This window comes from Chelon labrosus (genome assembly GCF_963514085.1).
Source record: "Chelon labrosus genome assembly, chromosome: 4".
NCBI classification, from domain to species: Eukaryota; Metazoa; Chordata; class Actinopteri; order Mugiliformes; family Mugilidae; genus Chelon; species Chelon labrosus.
Window position 1 is genome coordinate 21,520,646 of NC_140340.1, and position 17,298 is coordinate 21,537,943.

Sequence of the window (17,298 nt, forward strand, 5' to 3'; positions counted from 1 at the left end):
TCATCTAAGCGCTGTGGGGTTGAATTGGTTTACGACTAAAATGGCTCTGTTTGATGATATTCCAAATGGGTGCAGAGTTTTTTAGTTTTTTCATTTGAAAGACGCCCCATAACAAAATCCAAATGACGTGTTACCAACATCATATTCTGATAAGAGTTTGAGGCTCATGATCAGGCTTTAGGAAGGTAAAATGGAGACACCTGATGTCCAAAACAAGAACTGCAGCCTGTTCTCGTCAGAGGCATCAGTCTCTTGTCAAGATCTTCAGATACTTATGAAACGAGGAGACATCTGTGGGTGTTGTTAGTACTAAATTTAAACTCTGTTAGGAACTTGTGTGGTATGTAATGTGTGGCTTAAACGTGTGTGCGTGTGTGTGTGGATCTGTTGATCATTTTCAGCTAGCAGGAGAAAACCATTAACCACCAGTGTGAATTGACATCATACTCTGAGAATGTGTGTCTGGTGGTTCGGGTGATGTGACAGCTGACGGAGTTAATGTAATCTGATCCTCACAACACGCTCTCCTCTTCTGGTTTCTGAATTTTTACCAGATGTCAAATCTTTTGTTTGCTGAGAACTAATTCACTTCAGCCACTGGTGTGTTCCTGCGGTCAGACAATGATGTTTGGTGATTAGGTCAGAATCAAAGATCCAGTTCATCCCCAGCATGTCATAGTTGTGGCTAAGGTCCTGGCTCTTTGCATGAGGAATTATAACACAGAGTTGGAAGAACACTATAACAATACATAAGCACCTCCCTACCAGTTCATTAGTAACACTAGTGAAAACATATTACTGTTTTGCTCTAAAGCTTAGACTAGCAACTGACTTGCAGTTGCCACGACACTTCTCTTCAGGTTATAGTATTCAGCATTTCATTTAAGCATTTAAACAACGGAGAGAGCTGTTGATTCAACTGTGTTTTCATTGTGGAGGCTTGTAGTACTATTGAACTGACACATGTTCCTGTTGTTTTGACATTTTAGTCAGAGGGCTAGGCTAAATAACAGAAACACTGTAGTGTTTAATTCTATCCACTTTAACAGCACCACACACTACATCCAGTTGGATTACCACATTTCTTTCAACATCAACTGAACATTTCAGTAATCATGGAGAAGAGATTTAGTGCAGGACTGTTGCATTTATTAGTGTCCTAATGAACTGGCAAGGATTTAAGAGCAAATGTCAGCAAAAAGAAACAACTGACATTTGGCTCTTATCTCAACGGGGATTGTGTCTGATTTCTGTTTCCGCTGCGTTTACATAGAGGATGACCTGACCTGACCTGGAGAGTAAACACTCTCTTCTTTTTATGAGGACGCTCAAGGACAAACCGTTTCCACTCCAGAGTCATAATCTCATTAAACACTGCTAAATCTCGAACTCTTAAAGGGGAAAGGGCCATGTAATAATGTGGGGATATCTAGTGTGAATGTTCTGATGTACTGATAATTGTGTTCTTACCGTTGCAGAATCTCCACTCCAGTTCTATGTGAACCACGCCAGCAGTCCCAACGTCACCGCCTATGGTCCTGGTCTGAGCTACGGCGTGGCCAACAAGATGGCCACATTCACCGTCTTCACGGAGGACGCCTCTGAAGGTATGTTAGCAGAAGGAAGCACAGCTGAACATCAGTCAAGTTCAGCAGGACCGGTAGTTTGGATATCTTTAATCTGATGTTGTGGCTACAGCTAAGTATTATTTACATTATTGATTCATTATAACGTCTGCTTTCCTGAGCCGCTAGTTGTTGTGTTTTTCAAAACTGTAGCAGTAATTGAATTTGCTGTATTAGTGTTTGTTCCTTAAAATGGTAAACTATGACTTGAATCAACACATTTTTTTATTAACATCCTCGATCAACTAAATTCTGTCTGTCAGGAGGTCTGGACTTGGCCATTGAGGGTCCCTCCAAAGCCGAGATCAGCTGTGTGGACAACAAAGACGGGACGTGCAGCGTCAGCTACCTTCCCACGCTGCCAGGAGACTACAACATCCTGGTCAAATACAACAATGAGCACATCGCCGGCAGCCCCTTCACCGCCAGGATCACCGGTCAGTCTCCACACCGATCAATCATATCAGTAATCTAAAACGTTTACAAGTGCTCTTTAAATCAAATGGTTTATTCTTATTTCTGCCTTCCAAGGCTTTTTTTGTTTGTTTAACCAAAGAAACTGAGATGATAAATTATAATATTAGCAAGAGTTTGGTCTTCACTGAGGATTTTAACTGTTAGCTGTTTAGTGAGTCTGTCTAATAAATCTTTAGGAACGTCGCTCAGCAAGCAGTTTGCCGATTTTAAATAAAAGGTTTTGGTTCTGTTTCTGTTTTTAAACTATTAAACTCTAAACTACTTTTCTTAAAACAACACTTGATGATAGCATAATTTGTACATTCCTCCTTTGGAAAAGAAAGATGTGGTCATTTTAGGTGGATTGTCAAAACTTTTATCAGTGATTCCCTGGCTCCATCTTAATGAAGGACTGCTGCAGCCAGCGATGGACATTATTCTTCAACCTGATCAATTATTCAGTTCAGAGATTCCAACCTAACTGTTTACGTGGACACTAAATAAAATTATTTCATAAAATATAAATGATTAGAACAGTCAGATATAATGGAAATATAGCCTTTCTTTATCTCCAAAACTCTATTGATTCAGTAGAAGATGACCAAGATGTTGTCATGTTTTCTTTGTTGCTGTCCCCATCGATTCTGGCTTTGTTCACCTTTTCAAATGCTTTTTTCAACAACTTGTGATTTCGAGCCTTTCGAAGGTGTTGAGCGGTCTTTGACTCTAAATATTTCCAACAAAAAGATTTTTTCAGCCACAGAGCCGATCAAATTTAACCTGATATTCGTGGATTCTTTCTAGCTGTCATTTACTTTTATTTCTTTTTTTTTTTTTAATCTCAAATCGCATCATAAAGTAAGTGGTGTCAACTGCTTCTTTGTGTTATTTTTGTTTTGTTTTTGTACTTTGGAAAAACAGACCCATGCATATACATATATAATGACTGAGTATACTGTTGAAACAGGAAGTTGATAATAACAGGAAATGCATCAGGATCTGTCAGACTCGATGACTGTTTGTTTATCAAATCACAATTCACAGTGCGTTCTTAACTTAAAGCAGCATGATGCCCCTTCAGGATGACAGTTACAACTCTGAGAGTTTCCTCAAACTCATCATGTGCCAAGTGTAGTGGAAAAGGAGAGGCATAAGGAGGTGATATTTCATAAACGGTGGGTTAAACGAGTGTCTCACCTCTGTGTTTGTGTGTGTGTTTCAGAGGACAACCAGCGGCGCTCTCAGGTCAAACTGGGCTCTGCTGCAGATTTCTCTCTGGACATTAATGAGACGGACCTCAGTGTGCTGACCGCCAGCATCAGGGCGCCGTCCGGACGCGACGAGCCCTGCCTGCTGAAGAGGATGGCCAACAATCACATCGGTAACACACATACTTGGAGATAAGACACTGAATTAACATTCCTGTTTATTATATGCACCTTCACCTCTTTCCCCTTTCCGTTTCTCTCCTCCCCCAGGTATCTCCTTCATCCCCCGGGAGGTGGGTGAACACAAGGTCAGCATCCTGAAGAATGGCAGGCACGTCCCCAACAGTCCCATCACCATCATGGTCGTCCAGTCTGAGATTGGCGATGCCACTCGAGTCAAAGCTCATGGTGACGGCCTCATCCAAGGAACCACCTTCAACAACGCCAGCTTTGTGGTGGACACGCGAGAGGCCGGTCAGTAGAGTCTTGTCGCCGGTGAAAACTTTGGATTCTCTTCGTTAATTGTCACTAAAATAAGTGTGACTCCTTGTGTGTTCAGGCTACGGCGGTCTGGCTCTGGCGATTGAAGGTCCCAGTAAGGTGGACATCCAGACAGAGGACATAGAAGACGGGACATGTGGAGTCACCTACTGTCCAACTGAACCTGGGAACTACATCGTCTCAATCCGCTTCGCTGAGGAACACGTCCCAGGTAAACAACAAAAGGAAAAATGAATCGGTTATTGATTCGAGCTCTTCTGTGTGTGAATCAAACACATGGTCAGACGTTTGAAGAAGAGTGTTTGTTTGTCAACAGGAAGTCCCTTCACGGTGCGTGTGACCGGCGAGGGTCGCATTCGGGAGAGCATCACCAGGCGCCAGAAGGCAGCGTCTGTCGCCAGCGTGGGGAGTGTGTGTGACCTCAGCCTGAAGATACCAGGTACACAAACACAGACACACGTTTGTTACACTATCCCTGTGGGGACACTACACTGACATGAGACATAATACATTCACTGGCCCCCAACCTAAACCATGAAGTCATAACCTTCAAAATCAATCTGGACCCCTTGGGACCTCACTTTTGGTCCCCATGATGACTTTGGATCCCCATGGCCTGGTGTGGAATCAGGATATAAAAACAAAACAAATCTTCTTACTTAAAATGAAGCCTTGGCTGATTGGCTCTCTGCAGCGTGAGTCAGTTGAGTAATCGCAATAAAACAGTGTTTGCTTGTTTGTTAATTAAGAAAAATAGAGTTTATGTTGTGAACTCAAACATACAGTAAACTTAAAATGGCTCCTGTGTGAAAACGTCCCGCATCGCCAGAGTTTCTCATCATCTTTTCTATGTTTCCTGTCAGCTGTTTCTTAATGCTGCTGTAGTGACTGTAGTCTGTCATCTTTCATTTGTCCTTTCCTATTTCCTTGTTCTTCCATCCTTCCCTTTTCTCGTCCTTCCCTTTTTTATTTCCACGCTACTGCCTTTTTCCTGACTCTTTTTGTCCTTTTGTCCTCTGTCTCACTTTCTTTCTCTCCTTCCCTCTTCTCCTCCTCAGCTTCTCTTTATTTTCTCTTCCTCTGCCTTCCTCTTCCTCTTCCTCTGCCCTTCCTTTTCTTCCTTTTGTGTCCTTCCTGTCTCTTCATCTCTTTCCTCCAGTGAGTTGGTTCCTCCTGGTCTTGTCTCGGCAGCACCTTTCTCGCACCTCGTTCCGCTCCTACTCCTCCCTCTGGTGGTCTGGACGATCCAGCGGTCGCACGACTCGTCCCTCTGCTGCTACCCAGGATCAGAGCCTCTCTCCTGGGCGCGTCCGCCTCATTTCTGGCCTCTCTGGTCTGGTGCTGGCGGGGGGAGCCAGGGCAACGAGGGGCATTTGGGTTGTTGACGGTCACTGCTCGGTGGGCGGTGTCAGGGTGGAGGGTGCGTTGTGGAGCCCTGGGGAAAAAAAATATATGTATTAGCGGGATTTATTTGAACAAGGTCTGAAACATAACATGGTTTTGTAAGCTGCAGCTGAGTGTGAGAGACTCCACCTTAAATATGACTATAGAATAATGCGTTAAACTTCAGCCCCTTTGACAACTACAGCTTTGAGTCTTCCTGGCTTCTGTAACTTATGGATGTACAGTATTATGTTTCAAGTTAAGACAATTTTCTACCGCCACTGAAACTTTACCAATTACATTTTTATTGGCAAACTGTGTTGATCAAAATAAATCTAAGAACAGCACGATAAGGTCAACAGCAATATAAACAGAATACCTTCTCTGTCTGTCTTCGCAGCCATCGACATGCAGGACGTCACCTCCGAGGTAACGTCCCCCTCTGGAGCCACTCAGCCCGCTGAGCTGGTTGCTGTGGGGAGCGACACCTACTGTGTGCGCTTCGTGCCCACGGAGATGGGCGTGCACAGCGTGAGCGTGAGGTACAGGGGCGTGCACGTGCCAGGCAGCCCCTTCCAGTTCACTGTGGGGCCACTGGGAGAGGGCGGGGCTGCCAAGGTGAGGGCAGGCGGTCCAGGACTGGAGGGCGCACAGGCAGGAGAGCCAGGTACATACAACACCTGAAGTCTGTATTATTTATGTCAACAGGTAGTTTGTCCAAATGGCTCTGTGAAACATTATGAACTGGTCACAACTGTGACAATTTGCTGCAACATTGGAGCATTGAGAAAAGTTGAATCCAGCTTAACTTTGAAGCTACAAATGATTATTAATGGACGCCAGAGAAATGAAGCTTCAAACTGACACCTGGCACTTGTCGCTCCATGACAGGGCTACTCTCTCTCACCAGCTGAGTTCAGTATAGTGTGGATGTAGCTTTAGAAGTAGTTAGGAGCTCTTGATTACACAATGTAAACTAAAACAAGACATAAGAAAACTACCAAAACCACCTTCAAAGGCCGTCATTGTGTGAAAGAAAGATTTAGCATTTTCTTACATTGCATCTCTCTGACCAGCCGATTTCAGTATCTGGACAAGGGAGGCAGGAGCTGGTGGTCTGTCCATCGCCATGGAGGGACCCAGCAGGGCCGAGATCTCCTTCGACGATCGCAAGGACGGATCCTGTGGTGTCTCTTACGTCGCCCAGGAGCCCGGTAGATAACACACACACACTTGGTTCACCTGTTGAGTGTTCATTAAAGCCTCTCAGTCACACTCTGTTACATTCTCGCCCCCCCTTCTCCCCCTTCAGGTGATTATGAGATTTCTGTGAAGTTCAATGAGCAGCACATACCGGACAGCCCCTACCTGGTTCCTGTTGTCGCTCCAGTGAACGACGCCCGCCGCCTCACTGTTACCGGCCTTCAGGTGAGGCATGAGGAGACACCTCCACACCCAGCCTGCCCTGCTTGGCTAAAGGGCTCAGTTGCATAAAAAGCGTGACCTAAAGAGGGTCCGACTGGTTTGGGCTTGTGTTTGACAGGCAGGATAATTTGGAGTCATAGAGGTCTCTATAGCAACAGGTCTATAACTGTTGCTTTTCACAATTGCACTGAAATCCACTAAACCACAAACCCCATATTTAAATGGTTAAACATGATTTTCAATAGAACAGTAAATGAAGGAAGTGTATTTTCAAGAGCTATAGCCAGGGTTAGATAGTTTGTATGTGTTTTCAGAGCCATTACCTGCCGTCCAAAGTACATTTGTCCGTCACAACAAACAACAAAAGGCTGCTGCTTCTAAGCCTCTGTATTTTAAACAGCCCGTATCAGTTGGACCCTTCTAGTTTTACAGATACTCATGTTCTTTATGCAACTGGCCTCATGGAAATGACCACTGCCGGGCAAACAGTTTTGACATTTCGGAGGGTGAAAGAGCATGGAGTGTGAAAATTGTAAATGTTTGGACATATTCTTAATTTGTTTTCCAGTAGTGACTGTGAAACAACCAAAATATATTTAACAGAGGATAGATGAGAATATAAAACAGAAATAAAACTGGAAAGGGGAGTAATGATCAGCCTTTCTGTTTTGTAATGAAATTATTCATTGATTAATTATACATATTAAAGATGATGTCAGACACACTGGGGAAATTTCGATTTAGTCTAAATAAAATGTTAGGATGGTCTTGAGAAACCTTAGAATAGAAATTCTGGACATTGAACTAAGCTAGTGGAGTTAATGTCCTGAAAAGACAGACAAGTTTATTGCTCTCTGGTAATCACCCCTCTCTGGACTGTGCTGCCTGGCTCTGGTCATCCCTCCTTTTGTGTGGTGTGGAACTGTTGGTGTTTCTCTTGTGTTTCATTTAAAGGCTTTTAACAGCACAATCATCAGCAGCACCCTGGTTGTCTAGCTGCAGCAGACAGAGGCGGGCCTCAGCAGACTTCCTGTTGTCCTCGTGGAGTCTGTAGTTTCGTCTTTTGTCTGTAACTGGAGACGAACCTTTATTTATTTTTTTCATCTCTTTTTACTGTAGAGTCAGCTGAAGTAAAGGTTTGTTGGTACTTCATGAGTATAGTGTTGGGAGATGTAATGTATACAGTGAGGAGATGGAAATACTTTAATATCTTAAAATTACAATAAGCAGATTGGCTTTAGGGTCAAATTTAATCCACAGCATAAAATAAAATAAAGCAAAATAAAGATAAGAAGCTTTATTTAAAAATAAAAATTGAACTAATGTTATTGGCACTCACTTGCCATTTTATTAGGTACACTAGTGAATTCCTTCAAATATAGGAGTCCTGCTCTAAATGCTCCTTCATGACTGATCTAATGGTCAGTTGATGTCGACAGAAAGGTGGTCATTCAACTCGATGATCATTTTGGGGGATGTAGTTTGTTAAACTGGATTGAATTGAACACTTAAGTTGTTTCTGTTATTTAGCCCAGCCCTCTGACTACAGTGTCAATATAACAGGAACATTTGTCCACAAACCACAGCCTCCACAATGAAAACACAGTTGAATCAAGAGCTGTTATTTTCTTTATTCTTTTTCTTTCTATTTCTATATATTGCACGATTTAAAAATAACAGAAGGCAAAAATAACAATCTAATCTGCATTACGGTTGGAGGCCTTATTTGAAGTCTCCAGCTTAATAATATTGAAGTTTCACAACATTATCGAGAACACAGTATTAACATAAACAACAATATGTATAACTACACAATAGCTGATTAAACAGAACCAGAATAAAGCACAATTTGGCATTTCACTATGAATTAAATAAACAAAACATGGATATATTGACAAGTAGACAAGCAAAAGCAGGGACAGTAAAGCAGTGATGGTTTTGAGCATTTTTTGTAATATTTAAAAGAGGAAGACATTTTTGCCAAATGAAAAAATCTCATTCCATAAATCTTAGTGAAGATTTACCTCTGCAAATTAAAACCTTTGAAGTTGCGTTTTAAATTAATACTGAATACCGATCTGTGCAGGACTGTACCTAATGTACTGGCAAATGAGTGTAAATGACGATATGATTCAAATAACATTATCCTAGAGATGGTTGGGTACTGAGTCTTTTATAGACCATTTTATTTAGTCAAAGACATTTAAAGTTGGATTATTATTACAATTAATTTAAAAAATGTAAAATAGAACCACCTAAAATGAAAAAGATTTTTTGTGTTTTCTCCCCTTTGGAAATTTGGAAACAGTAAGCTAAAGATGTGACCTTGTAGTGACAGATAATAAACATTTCATAATGCATTTGGCATTTTTCCATAAATTATGGTCAAATTTTGCAAGAACCAAATTTAATATGACCTTATAAAAATGTATGCAAAACAATACCTACAGATATCATAGGGTTTTAGATTTTTTAAAATCTAAAATGTTGCAGCCGGTTTGTTACTTTATTTAAGTTCCTATATCTGTTAAGACTATAGTGTGTGGTCAGTGTGTCTAGTCCTGCTTTCACTATGGCCTTTTGTCTGCTGGAGCTGCAGCCAGAGGAGGTAAGAGAAGAAGTCTAGTAGAACTGGAGCAGAAAAGACTGGAGTAGAAACGAACGGTCTTGTCTGCAGTACTTTTTAGTACTGCTGCTATGAAGTGAGTGACCAGGTGTGTTACCTCAGTTTCTTCCCTGTGAAACCGTCCATCCTATCTACAGGAGTCAGGTCTGAAGGTGAATCACCCAGCATCCTTTGCAGTGCGTCTGAATGGAGCCCAGGGCAAGATGGAGGCCAAAGTCCACAGCCCTTCTGGAGCCCTGGAGCAGTGTGCCGTCTCAGAGCTGGAAAAAGGTTTGTGTTCATACAGCGGGATCACGACACAGAATATCCTCCAGAATCTTACACCTCATGTGATACATTTATTTTTTTTGGACTGCTGATGACAAACCTCTTCATGCTTGTCCCTCTAGACAAGTACGCTATCCGGTTCATCCCCAGGGAGAACGGCATCCACACCATCGATGTCAAATTCAACGGCTCTCACATCCCAGGAAGTCCGTTCCAGGTCCGAGTTGGAGAACCGGGACAGACCGGAGAGCCCGGTCTGGTGTCAGCTTATGGAGCTGGGCTGGAGAGAGGCACGACAGGTGGGTCGTTTTTTTCCCCCAGCTTTGGGAAGAATGACAGTAAGAACACAACATCTTTAACATTTTACAAGTTGTAAAATATATTTTGAATGTTCTTGCAGGTACCCAGTCAGAGTTCATCATCAACAACACAAAGGCGGGCCCTGGGGCCTTGGCCGTTACCATCGAGGGTCCGTCCAAGGTAAAGATGGACTGCCAGGAGGTTCCTGAGGGCTACAAGGTTCACTACACTCCCATGGCACCTGGAAACTATCTGATCAGCATCAAATATGGAGGACCAAACCACATCACTGGCAGTCCTTTCAAGGCAAAGGTTACAGGTACGTCGCTGAACATCAGTCTCTTAACTTGTACTCTATGCTATAAACCAAAAGTTTAATCCATTTTTTTTTGGTGGCTCAGGTCCTCGGCTGGTTAATGTGACCAACGCCAGCGAGACATCGACCCTGACCATGGATCCGGCAGTGCGGGCCTCCGGCAGCGGCTTCACGCAGAGTGCCATGCCCAGGCCAATCGACTCTGACGCCAGCAAGGTGCTGAGCCGAGGACCTGGCCTCAGCAAGGCCTTCGTGGGCCAGAGGAGCAGCTTCTCCCTCGACTGTAGCAAAGCTGGTAAGGACGGCCGTGATTTCAACGTTGACCTGTGGTGATGGTGCACAACAACTCAGAATGTTTTCTTATCAAATAAGTCTATAAGATCGGTCCTCTGATCGGAAATAACTCCATAGTTTAACCCAGGTATTCATTTGAATTATTTAGAAATAGAGCACATTTATTTATTTAACTGTAACCTTTTGATAAAGTATAAAACCTAAGGAACGTTTGCAACAGGCAGTTTGGAATCATAGACTTTACTCTCTGTATTATCTTTCATAATAGCATTTCCAAAGCACAGACTGACATGTTTTTGTAAGATTGGCATTGCAAGGTGTTGATGGTCCCCCATAATACAAATGGCATCGCAAACTGTATTAGAAACTGGAATAATGAGTGAATTACAGTGTGACTGCTTTCAGTTCAGCCTTGTGTTATAATAGTCCCTCTATGGTCTCATCAGATACGTCATTTTTGAAGATTCAAGTCTTACTTTATTGTTGTTTCTTTGAGAATCATTCAAATCGATCTTTATTTGAAAGATTCTACATAGATTTATAAAATCTGAAAATCAAATTCCACGTGTGAAGGAGATCAAAAACGTGACATATGCTCCAACTCTGAGAGCATCGTCAGGCCTGAAACTGGATTTAAAAAGTCTGATGATAGAGAAGAGCTGCACAAAGACAGATGAACGATTTTACAAATCTCTGGAGCCAATTACAATGTTTTGTGAAGATCTCTTTCATAACTTAAGCAAAATTAAAAACTGAAATACCTTTAAATAAATCCAACCGTTGTGAATCACGTTTCTATAAAACGATGCCAATGCAAGGACCTGAGGATGCATCTAATGCCAGTTCACCACACTAGTGTTTGGATGCTTCACTCACTTAATCTTCCCCTCTTGTTCCCAGGTAAGAACATGCTCCTTGTGGGTGTGCATGGCCCTCAGGTCCCCTGCGAGGAGGTTCTGGTCAAACACTCGGGCAACCTGCAGTACAACGTCAGCTACCTGCTGAAGGAGCGGGGCAACTACATCCTGGTGGTCAAGTGGGGCGATGACCACATCCCGGGCTCCCCCTTCCATGTCACCGTGCCTTGATGTGCCACAAAAACCTGCCACCGCTCCTCCAGCACCATTTTGCATCCCTGGTTGAGTTAAAGACCCATTGCCTGCACTACAAATAACTGTTCAATGAACAAGCTGCTCAACAAAGTTACTGCAAGGATTTATTGCTTGACACAACTGACACAGATGTTGAAATGTTTCTCAGACTGAACCTAATAGAAAGTGTCAAACACTAAAGAGTAAATGAACACATTAGTCAGTGGAGACGCTGAGTTCTGCAGCAAACTGGAGCTGTAAAATAGAGAAATGAGCTGATTGGGAATTAAATCTAATCTGTAGATTATTGGAGCCCCTGACAATATTAGCATATTAATTGACATATATTGCACTTGATGTTAGATGTTCTACTTAATTGGTAAATTAAAGATTGATGGTTTTACTCAAGTTGTTGGTGAGGATGTCCCTGCACACCAGCTTGGTGCGTCTTTCCAAAGTGTTAAACTGGATTTGGAAAAGGTTTGGACTGAGAGGAGGGAAGCCAAACCTTTCGAAATTTAACTGGAATTAAACAGCACTTTCCTTCAGTTACACTGCGCCACTAGCAAAATGAAAACAATGTTATTAATGGTTTGATTATGTATCAGGGAGCCAAATGGCCAGCTGCTGATTTGAATCCTTCAAGTTTCTTTACCTGGCCAGCTGCCATAGTAAACAAGCTAATAATAACCAGATCTGTGGTGATTTCTTTCTCGAAGGAATTGTCAAACAAAACGACTAAACATCTCAATTAAAGGAAGAAAACTAGAGTTCTCTGTTTAGTTTCTTGTCATTTTGTTTCATTAAAGTGGATGGACAGAATTCACCCCCAACAGGAAGTGTCAAACTGTACGCAACTACTGATGATTATTGTTGATTTCTTGCTCTTTGAGCTCCCAGAATCCAATGAGTACTTTAATGTTGCCATAACGAATCGATGACTGTTAAAGCTGCCTTCTACTGTTCCTTCCTGCACTGTTCCACAGACTACTTAATTTTGTGCTAGCATTTTTGGGTTCATTGCTACTCTCTGTTGTCCCTTCCTGTATTTTCACATGAACAGATGACTTTTGATCATGATATTAAGTCAAGTCTCATCACCAAACACAATGCATCACAGAGTAAAATATATGAGAAAAAAAAAAAAACGATCTGATCTGGAAAATTAGGTCAGATTTCTGCTTTGTGTGTAAATCTTGAAAACATCTACACAAATCTGTCTTTGTCTTATCACTGCTACTTTTGATACTTAAGGGATGAAAGGATTTTTGTACGGGGATGGGGGAAGCTTCTCATTTTGTATTAGGTGTTGATGTGAAACTAAACCCCAATATGATGTACATTTGATAATTAAAATAAACTGGAATTTACACGATTGAATTCAGTCTTTCATTCTTCATTCAAAGCAGGTTGGATATTAAGTTGTTGTGCTGAACCTTGATCTAATTGGACTTAAAATGAGAAATGTGCTGCTCTTTTCTGATGAAGCTCCACCTATCTGACAAAACTCAACCCACTCTCTAACGCACAGGTGTCAAACTGATCCGTGAAAGGGCCATGTGGCTGCAGGTTTTCATTCCAACCATGCAGCAGCACACTGCCTTCACGCAGTCATTTCAGGTGTCCTCTTGCTTGATTGGAACAAAAACTTGCCAGCCACACCCACTGCATGGGTGCTGCATGGTTGGAATGAAAACCTGCAGCCACATGGCCCTTTCACGGATCAGTTTGACACCCCTGCTAATGTATGCAACCAAACCAGGAAACATCAAGTCAGAGATATTCTTCCTCAGAGAGAAAAAGCACAGGCGGAACCAGATGATAAGATTCACTTTTGGATAAAACCACAACTTCATTTTACAACAGAATATAGGGGGAACAATGAAAGACGACTTCTACCGGCTGCAGACGCTGAATTTGATCACAACTCAAAGTGAAAGTAACTGATTCATTTCCTGATTTATCAGTCTGTCTGGCAAGTTTTCAGCTTCACTCGGACTAAAGATGTCTTCTCAACCTGAAAAGGGACTCTCCTGTCCCGTCTGCCACAACATTTTTAAAGATCCTGTTTTCTTGCTGTGCACGCACAGTTTCTGTAAGGCGTGTTTGAAGAACTGGTGGGTAGAGAAAAAAACTCAGGAGTGTCCATTTTGTAAGAAAGTTTCTCCACAACAGGATCCGCCCTGTAACCTGGTGTTAAAGAACCTGTGTGAGGCCTTTGTGCTGGAGAGAGAACGGAGTGCTTCTACAGGGTCTGAGTCTCTCTGCAACCTGCACACTGAGAAACTCAAACTGTTCTGTCTGGATCATCAGCAGCCAGTGTGTGTCGTCTGTCGAGACTCAAAAACACACAATAACCATAAATTCAGACCCATCAATGAAGCTGCACAGGATCACAGAGAGGAACTACTGAACACCTTGAAGCCTGTACAGGAGAAACTGAAGATCTTTGAAGAAGCTAAAGAAAACTTTGATCAAACAGCAGAACACATTAAGGTCCAGGCTCAACAAACAGAGAGGCAGATTAAGGAGCAGTTTAAGAAGCTTCACCAGTTTCTACAAGAGGAAGAGGAGGCCAGGATCACTGCTCTGAGGAAGGAAGAGGAGAAGAAGAGTCGGATGATGAAGGAGAAGATTGATGCTCTGAGCAGAGAGATAGCAGCTCTTTCAGACACAATCAGAGTCACAGAGAAGGAGCTGAGAGCTGAAGACGTCTCATTCCTGCAGAACTACAAGGCTGCAGTGGAAAGAGTCCAGCAGCGCCCCCTGATGGATGATCCACAGCTGGTCTCAGGAGCTCTCATAGATGTGGCCAAACATCTGGGCAACCTTACCTACAACATCTGGAACAAAATGAAGGAGAAGGTCTCCTTCACTCCTGTGATTCTGGATCCAAACACTGCTGAAGCACACCTCATGCTGTCTGAAGATCTGACCAGTGTGAGACTAGAGCCAAAGCGCAAGATTCCTGACAACCCAGAAAGATTTAACTACTTTCCAATCGTCCTCGGCTCTGAAGGGTTTAACTCAGGTACTCACCGCTGGGATGTTGAAGTTGGAGACAGCACAGACTGGAAAGTTGGTGTGTTAACAGAGTCTGTCCAAAGGAAGGGGGAGCCGCAATCTGGACTATGGCGGATCGGATTCTACAAAGGTGAATACTCAGTGCGCTCGCTGCCAGAATTTTCCACCATTCTCTTTCTGAAGACGAAGCTCAAGAGGATCAGAGTTCAGCTGGACTGGAACAGTGGGACGCTGACGTTCTCTGATCCTGATACCAACACAGACATACACACCTTCACACACACTTTCACTGAGAAGCTGTTTCCATACGTTAGCAATCTGAATAAAGTTCCACTGAAGATATTACCTGGAATGCTACCAAAATAGATCAGGGGTTTAAGGTCAAGGCAAGAAACATGGATAGTGGTGATGAAGTATATAGAGTAAATAGAGTAGTACATGGAGTACATGACTTTGTACGGGTGGCTGGTTGTAAGGGCTTTTCTTCAGTGTTGTGAATGTTAATCAAAAGCAACTAGTCTGCAAGGGTTTTTCACAAAAACTGCTTTTAGTACTAATGTGTCCAGTAATTGTCATAAAGTCTGTTTACATTGGTGTGGTGTAAAAATAACCACAATTAACCAATAACCTATTAGTCAATGACATCCTGACTGTTTATTTCTTAAAGATAGAGATCTGTCAGCCTAAACATTAGCTGTAAAAGCAGAAGTGAGAATTGAATCTAATCATCAAATTTCAGTTGTCAATAACTATTCAATAACTATTGTAGGGCTAAAGGTAGTTGTTTTAAAGTGTTTATTTTTATATATATATATTAATCATTCATTCATTCAGTCATCTTCTGTAACCGCTTGTCCTGTGAAGGGTCGCATGTACATAAGTAAATATCTGCAAATATCATTAGGTTCTTGATTTTGTGCAGGACCATTACATTACAATGCACTGGCAAGTGTACTTTGAGTTTAAGGTAATCAGTGTGATGAATTGTACATTTACATCGCTGACTAAATAAATGTATGATCATCTAACAAAGAAGTTTTGTTGTTTTGTTCATTATAAACGGGAATGCTCGATGCAGAAGTCAGTGTTTTAAGGGTTTTTCGAGCACTCCCTCTACTCATCCAACAGTGTTTATTTTTTAAAAGAAAACAAAAAAACAAGAATAAACAGAGGCAGCCGGTGAAGGGGAAGACTAAACTAATAAATGTATTTTGATACATTTATAAAAGTTGAAAGAATGTGTTTCAGACCTAGTGCTATATATGGAAATGAAACTGATTCCTGGTCTGATCAAATGTTTCCCATTGTCCAATTTGGGGGACCCGCCACAGACTTCACAGTCTTAATTTAAACCACTAGAGTTGATCAAAGTACAAATATGACCACAGCAAAGAAGGGAGAGGATACATGTCTGGATGAAATTCTGCCCCATGTGTTTTCAACTTCACCCAGAGAGAAAATGGTAGATCATACTTCCCTGTTACAGGTTTTCTTGTTGTTGTTAAACTTGTTGGCTTAGTATTACTGAAGTAGTAGTATTACTCTAATATTTGGAATAAAGCTGCCTCATGTAACCACCTCAACTGGAACATCCTGAACTTTCATATTACTAACCCCTGCTTCTTCTGTCTGTATGTGGCTCTCTGTAATGTAGCGGCATCGAACATAAACATACAGTATATATAAACAGTAACCGAGAGTCATACAGGGATACTGAGTGATTAAAAAGTGTAAAAAAAAAGTCCAGAGGCAGTCATGTTTAGCATAATAAAATTTGCTAGCAGCGTCTGTATTCATTTGCGCACATAAAACACAATACACACACACCCACGCACACCCACACCATTATCCAACATCAGTAGTGACACACACTCAACCAGGGCCAGTTCTCTCCTGAGCAGCACCTCTGTCAGTACGAAGGAGGTGAACAAATTGTCACAGGTAATGATGTGTCCCTGGAGCCCCTCTGTCATCTCCAGGACCACCAACATCCCCTGGTTGACTTCAGCAGCTGCTTTATGTACACCTGCAGTCTCCAGACATAGGTCAGTTTGAGATTAGAGTTTGCCTATATCTTTCTGATCTGTTTCTACAGATCATATATATATATAACACCAAAGGGTTGTGCATTAATCTAGTGAGGAAATAAAACGAATGAAAATTGTGGTTTGCTGTGACAAACTTCAGGGAAAACCACGTAGAATACAATGCAACACCATATAGATGCAATTATATAGTGAAAATATAATTTAAAATTTAAATGATGAAATTACTTACATTCAGCTTATCTCTATAACCGGTCGTTTCGTCACCTCTATAAAACGGATTAAAATTAAAGTAAAGTAAGAATATTAAGGGTACAAAAATAATTGCAGACTGTGTCAAGATTAAGTAAGTAATTAACTACAGGTTGGTAGAGAAGAGTGGAAGAAAAGGGTTGAAGTGATGGAGGCTGAATAGACATATTGATGTTCATCAATAAAGACAAAATCCAATAGGTAATATTTTTCAGTTTAGTTTCATACATTACTGTATGAGTCAAACGTGGTACTGTAAGTGAAACCAACTAAAGCATTGCAGGACTAACCCAAGCCAGAATAAAAGTATTTTCTGCCATTTAATAAGTTTAGTGGGAAGTATATGTTTTAGTTTCCACAGTTCTTTTTTGTGTTTTGAGATAAATATTTCTACAGACTCTACAGACTCTGCTGCCACACCGACGCTACAGTGGGTGTCTTTTCTGACCTCAACGTCCCAGCTGTGACTCCCTGAGTTGAAGGAC

The 17,298-nt window shown here is 41.8% G+C and overlaps 2 protein-coding genes across 2 annotated transcripts in view; both read left to right on the top strand.

Moving 5' to 3' along the window:
• Positions 1 to 12,872, top strand: part of flnba (filamin B a) — a 68,908-nt gene extending 56,036 nt beyond the window's left edge. The window contains exons 35-48 of the mRNA XM_084542445.1: positions 1,479 to 1,607; positions 1,889 to 2,062; positions 3,304 to 3,462; positions 3,560 to 3,763; positions 3,849 to 4,001; positions 4,107 to 4,229; positions 5,574 to 5,840; positions 6,250 to 6,387; positions 6,486 to 6,601; positions 9,362 to 9,494; positions 9,614 to 9,790; positions 9,892 to 10,110; positions 10,193 to 10,402; positions 11,302 to 12,872. Of these exons, the coding sequence (XP_084398571.1) occupies positions 1,479 to 1,607; positions 1,889 to 2,062; positions 3,304 to 3,462; positions 3,560 to 3,763; positions 3,849 to 4,001; positions 4,107 to 4,229; positions 5,574 to 5,840; positions 6,250 to 6,387; positions 6,486 to 6,601; positions 9,362 to 9,494; positions 9,614 to 9,790; positions 9,892 to 10,110; positions 10,193 to 10,402; positions 11,302 to 11,489 (2,390 nt within the window). The 3' untranslated portion in view covers positions 11,490 to 12,872. The remainder of the gene's footprint in view (positions 1 to 1,478; positions 1,608 to 1,888; positions 2,063 to 3,303; positions 3,463 to 3,559; positions 3,764 to 3,848; positions 4,002 to 4,106; positions 4,230 to 5,573; positions 5,841 to 6,249; positions 6,388 to 6,485; positions 6,602 to 9,361; positions 9,495 to 9,613; positions 9,791 to 9,891; positions 10,111 to 10,192; positions 10,403 to 11,301) is intronic.
• Positions 12,873 to 12,999: 127 nt separating this feature from the next.
• LOC311486579 (E3 ubiquitin-protein ligase TRIM39-like) lies at positions 13,000 to 15,718 on the top strand. The gene has a single exon (XM_084542481.1). It carries the CDS (start codon positions 13,497 to 13,499, stop codon positions 14,880 to 14,882), a length of 1,386 nt encoding a protein of 461 aa, XP_084398607.1. The 5' UTR covers positions 13,000 to 13,496; the 3' UTR covers positions 14,883 to 15,718.
• Positions 15,719 to 17,298: the final 1,580 nt, after the last annotated feature.

Bases quoted from the DNA above. Each gene is read 5' to 3' on its own strand.
- LOC311486579 (XM_084542481.1), top strand. From the start codon at position 13,497: ATGTCTTCTCAACCTGAAAAGGGACTCTCCTGTCCCGTCTGCCACAAC.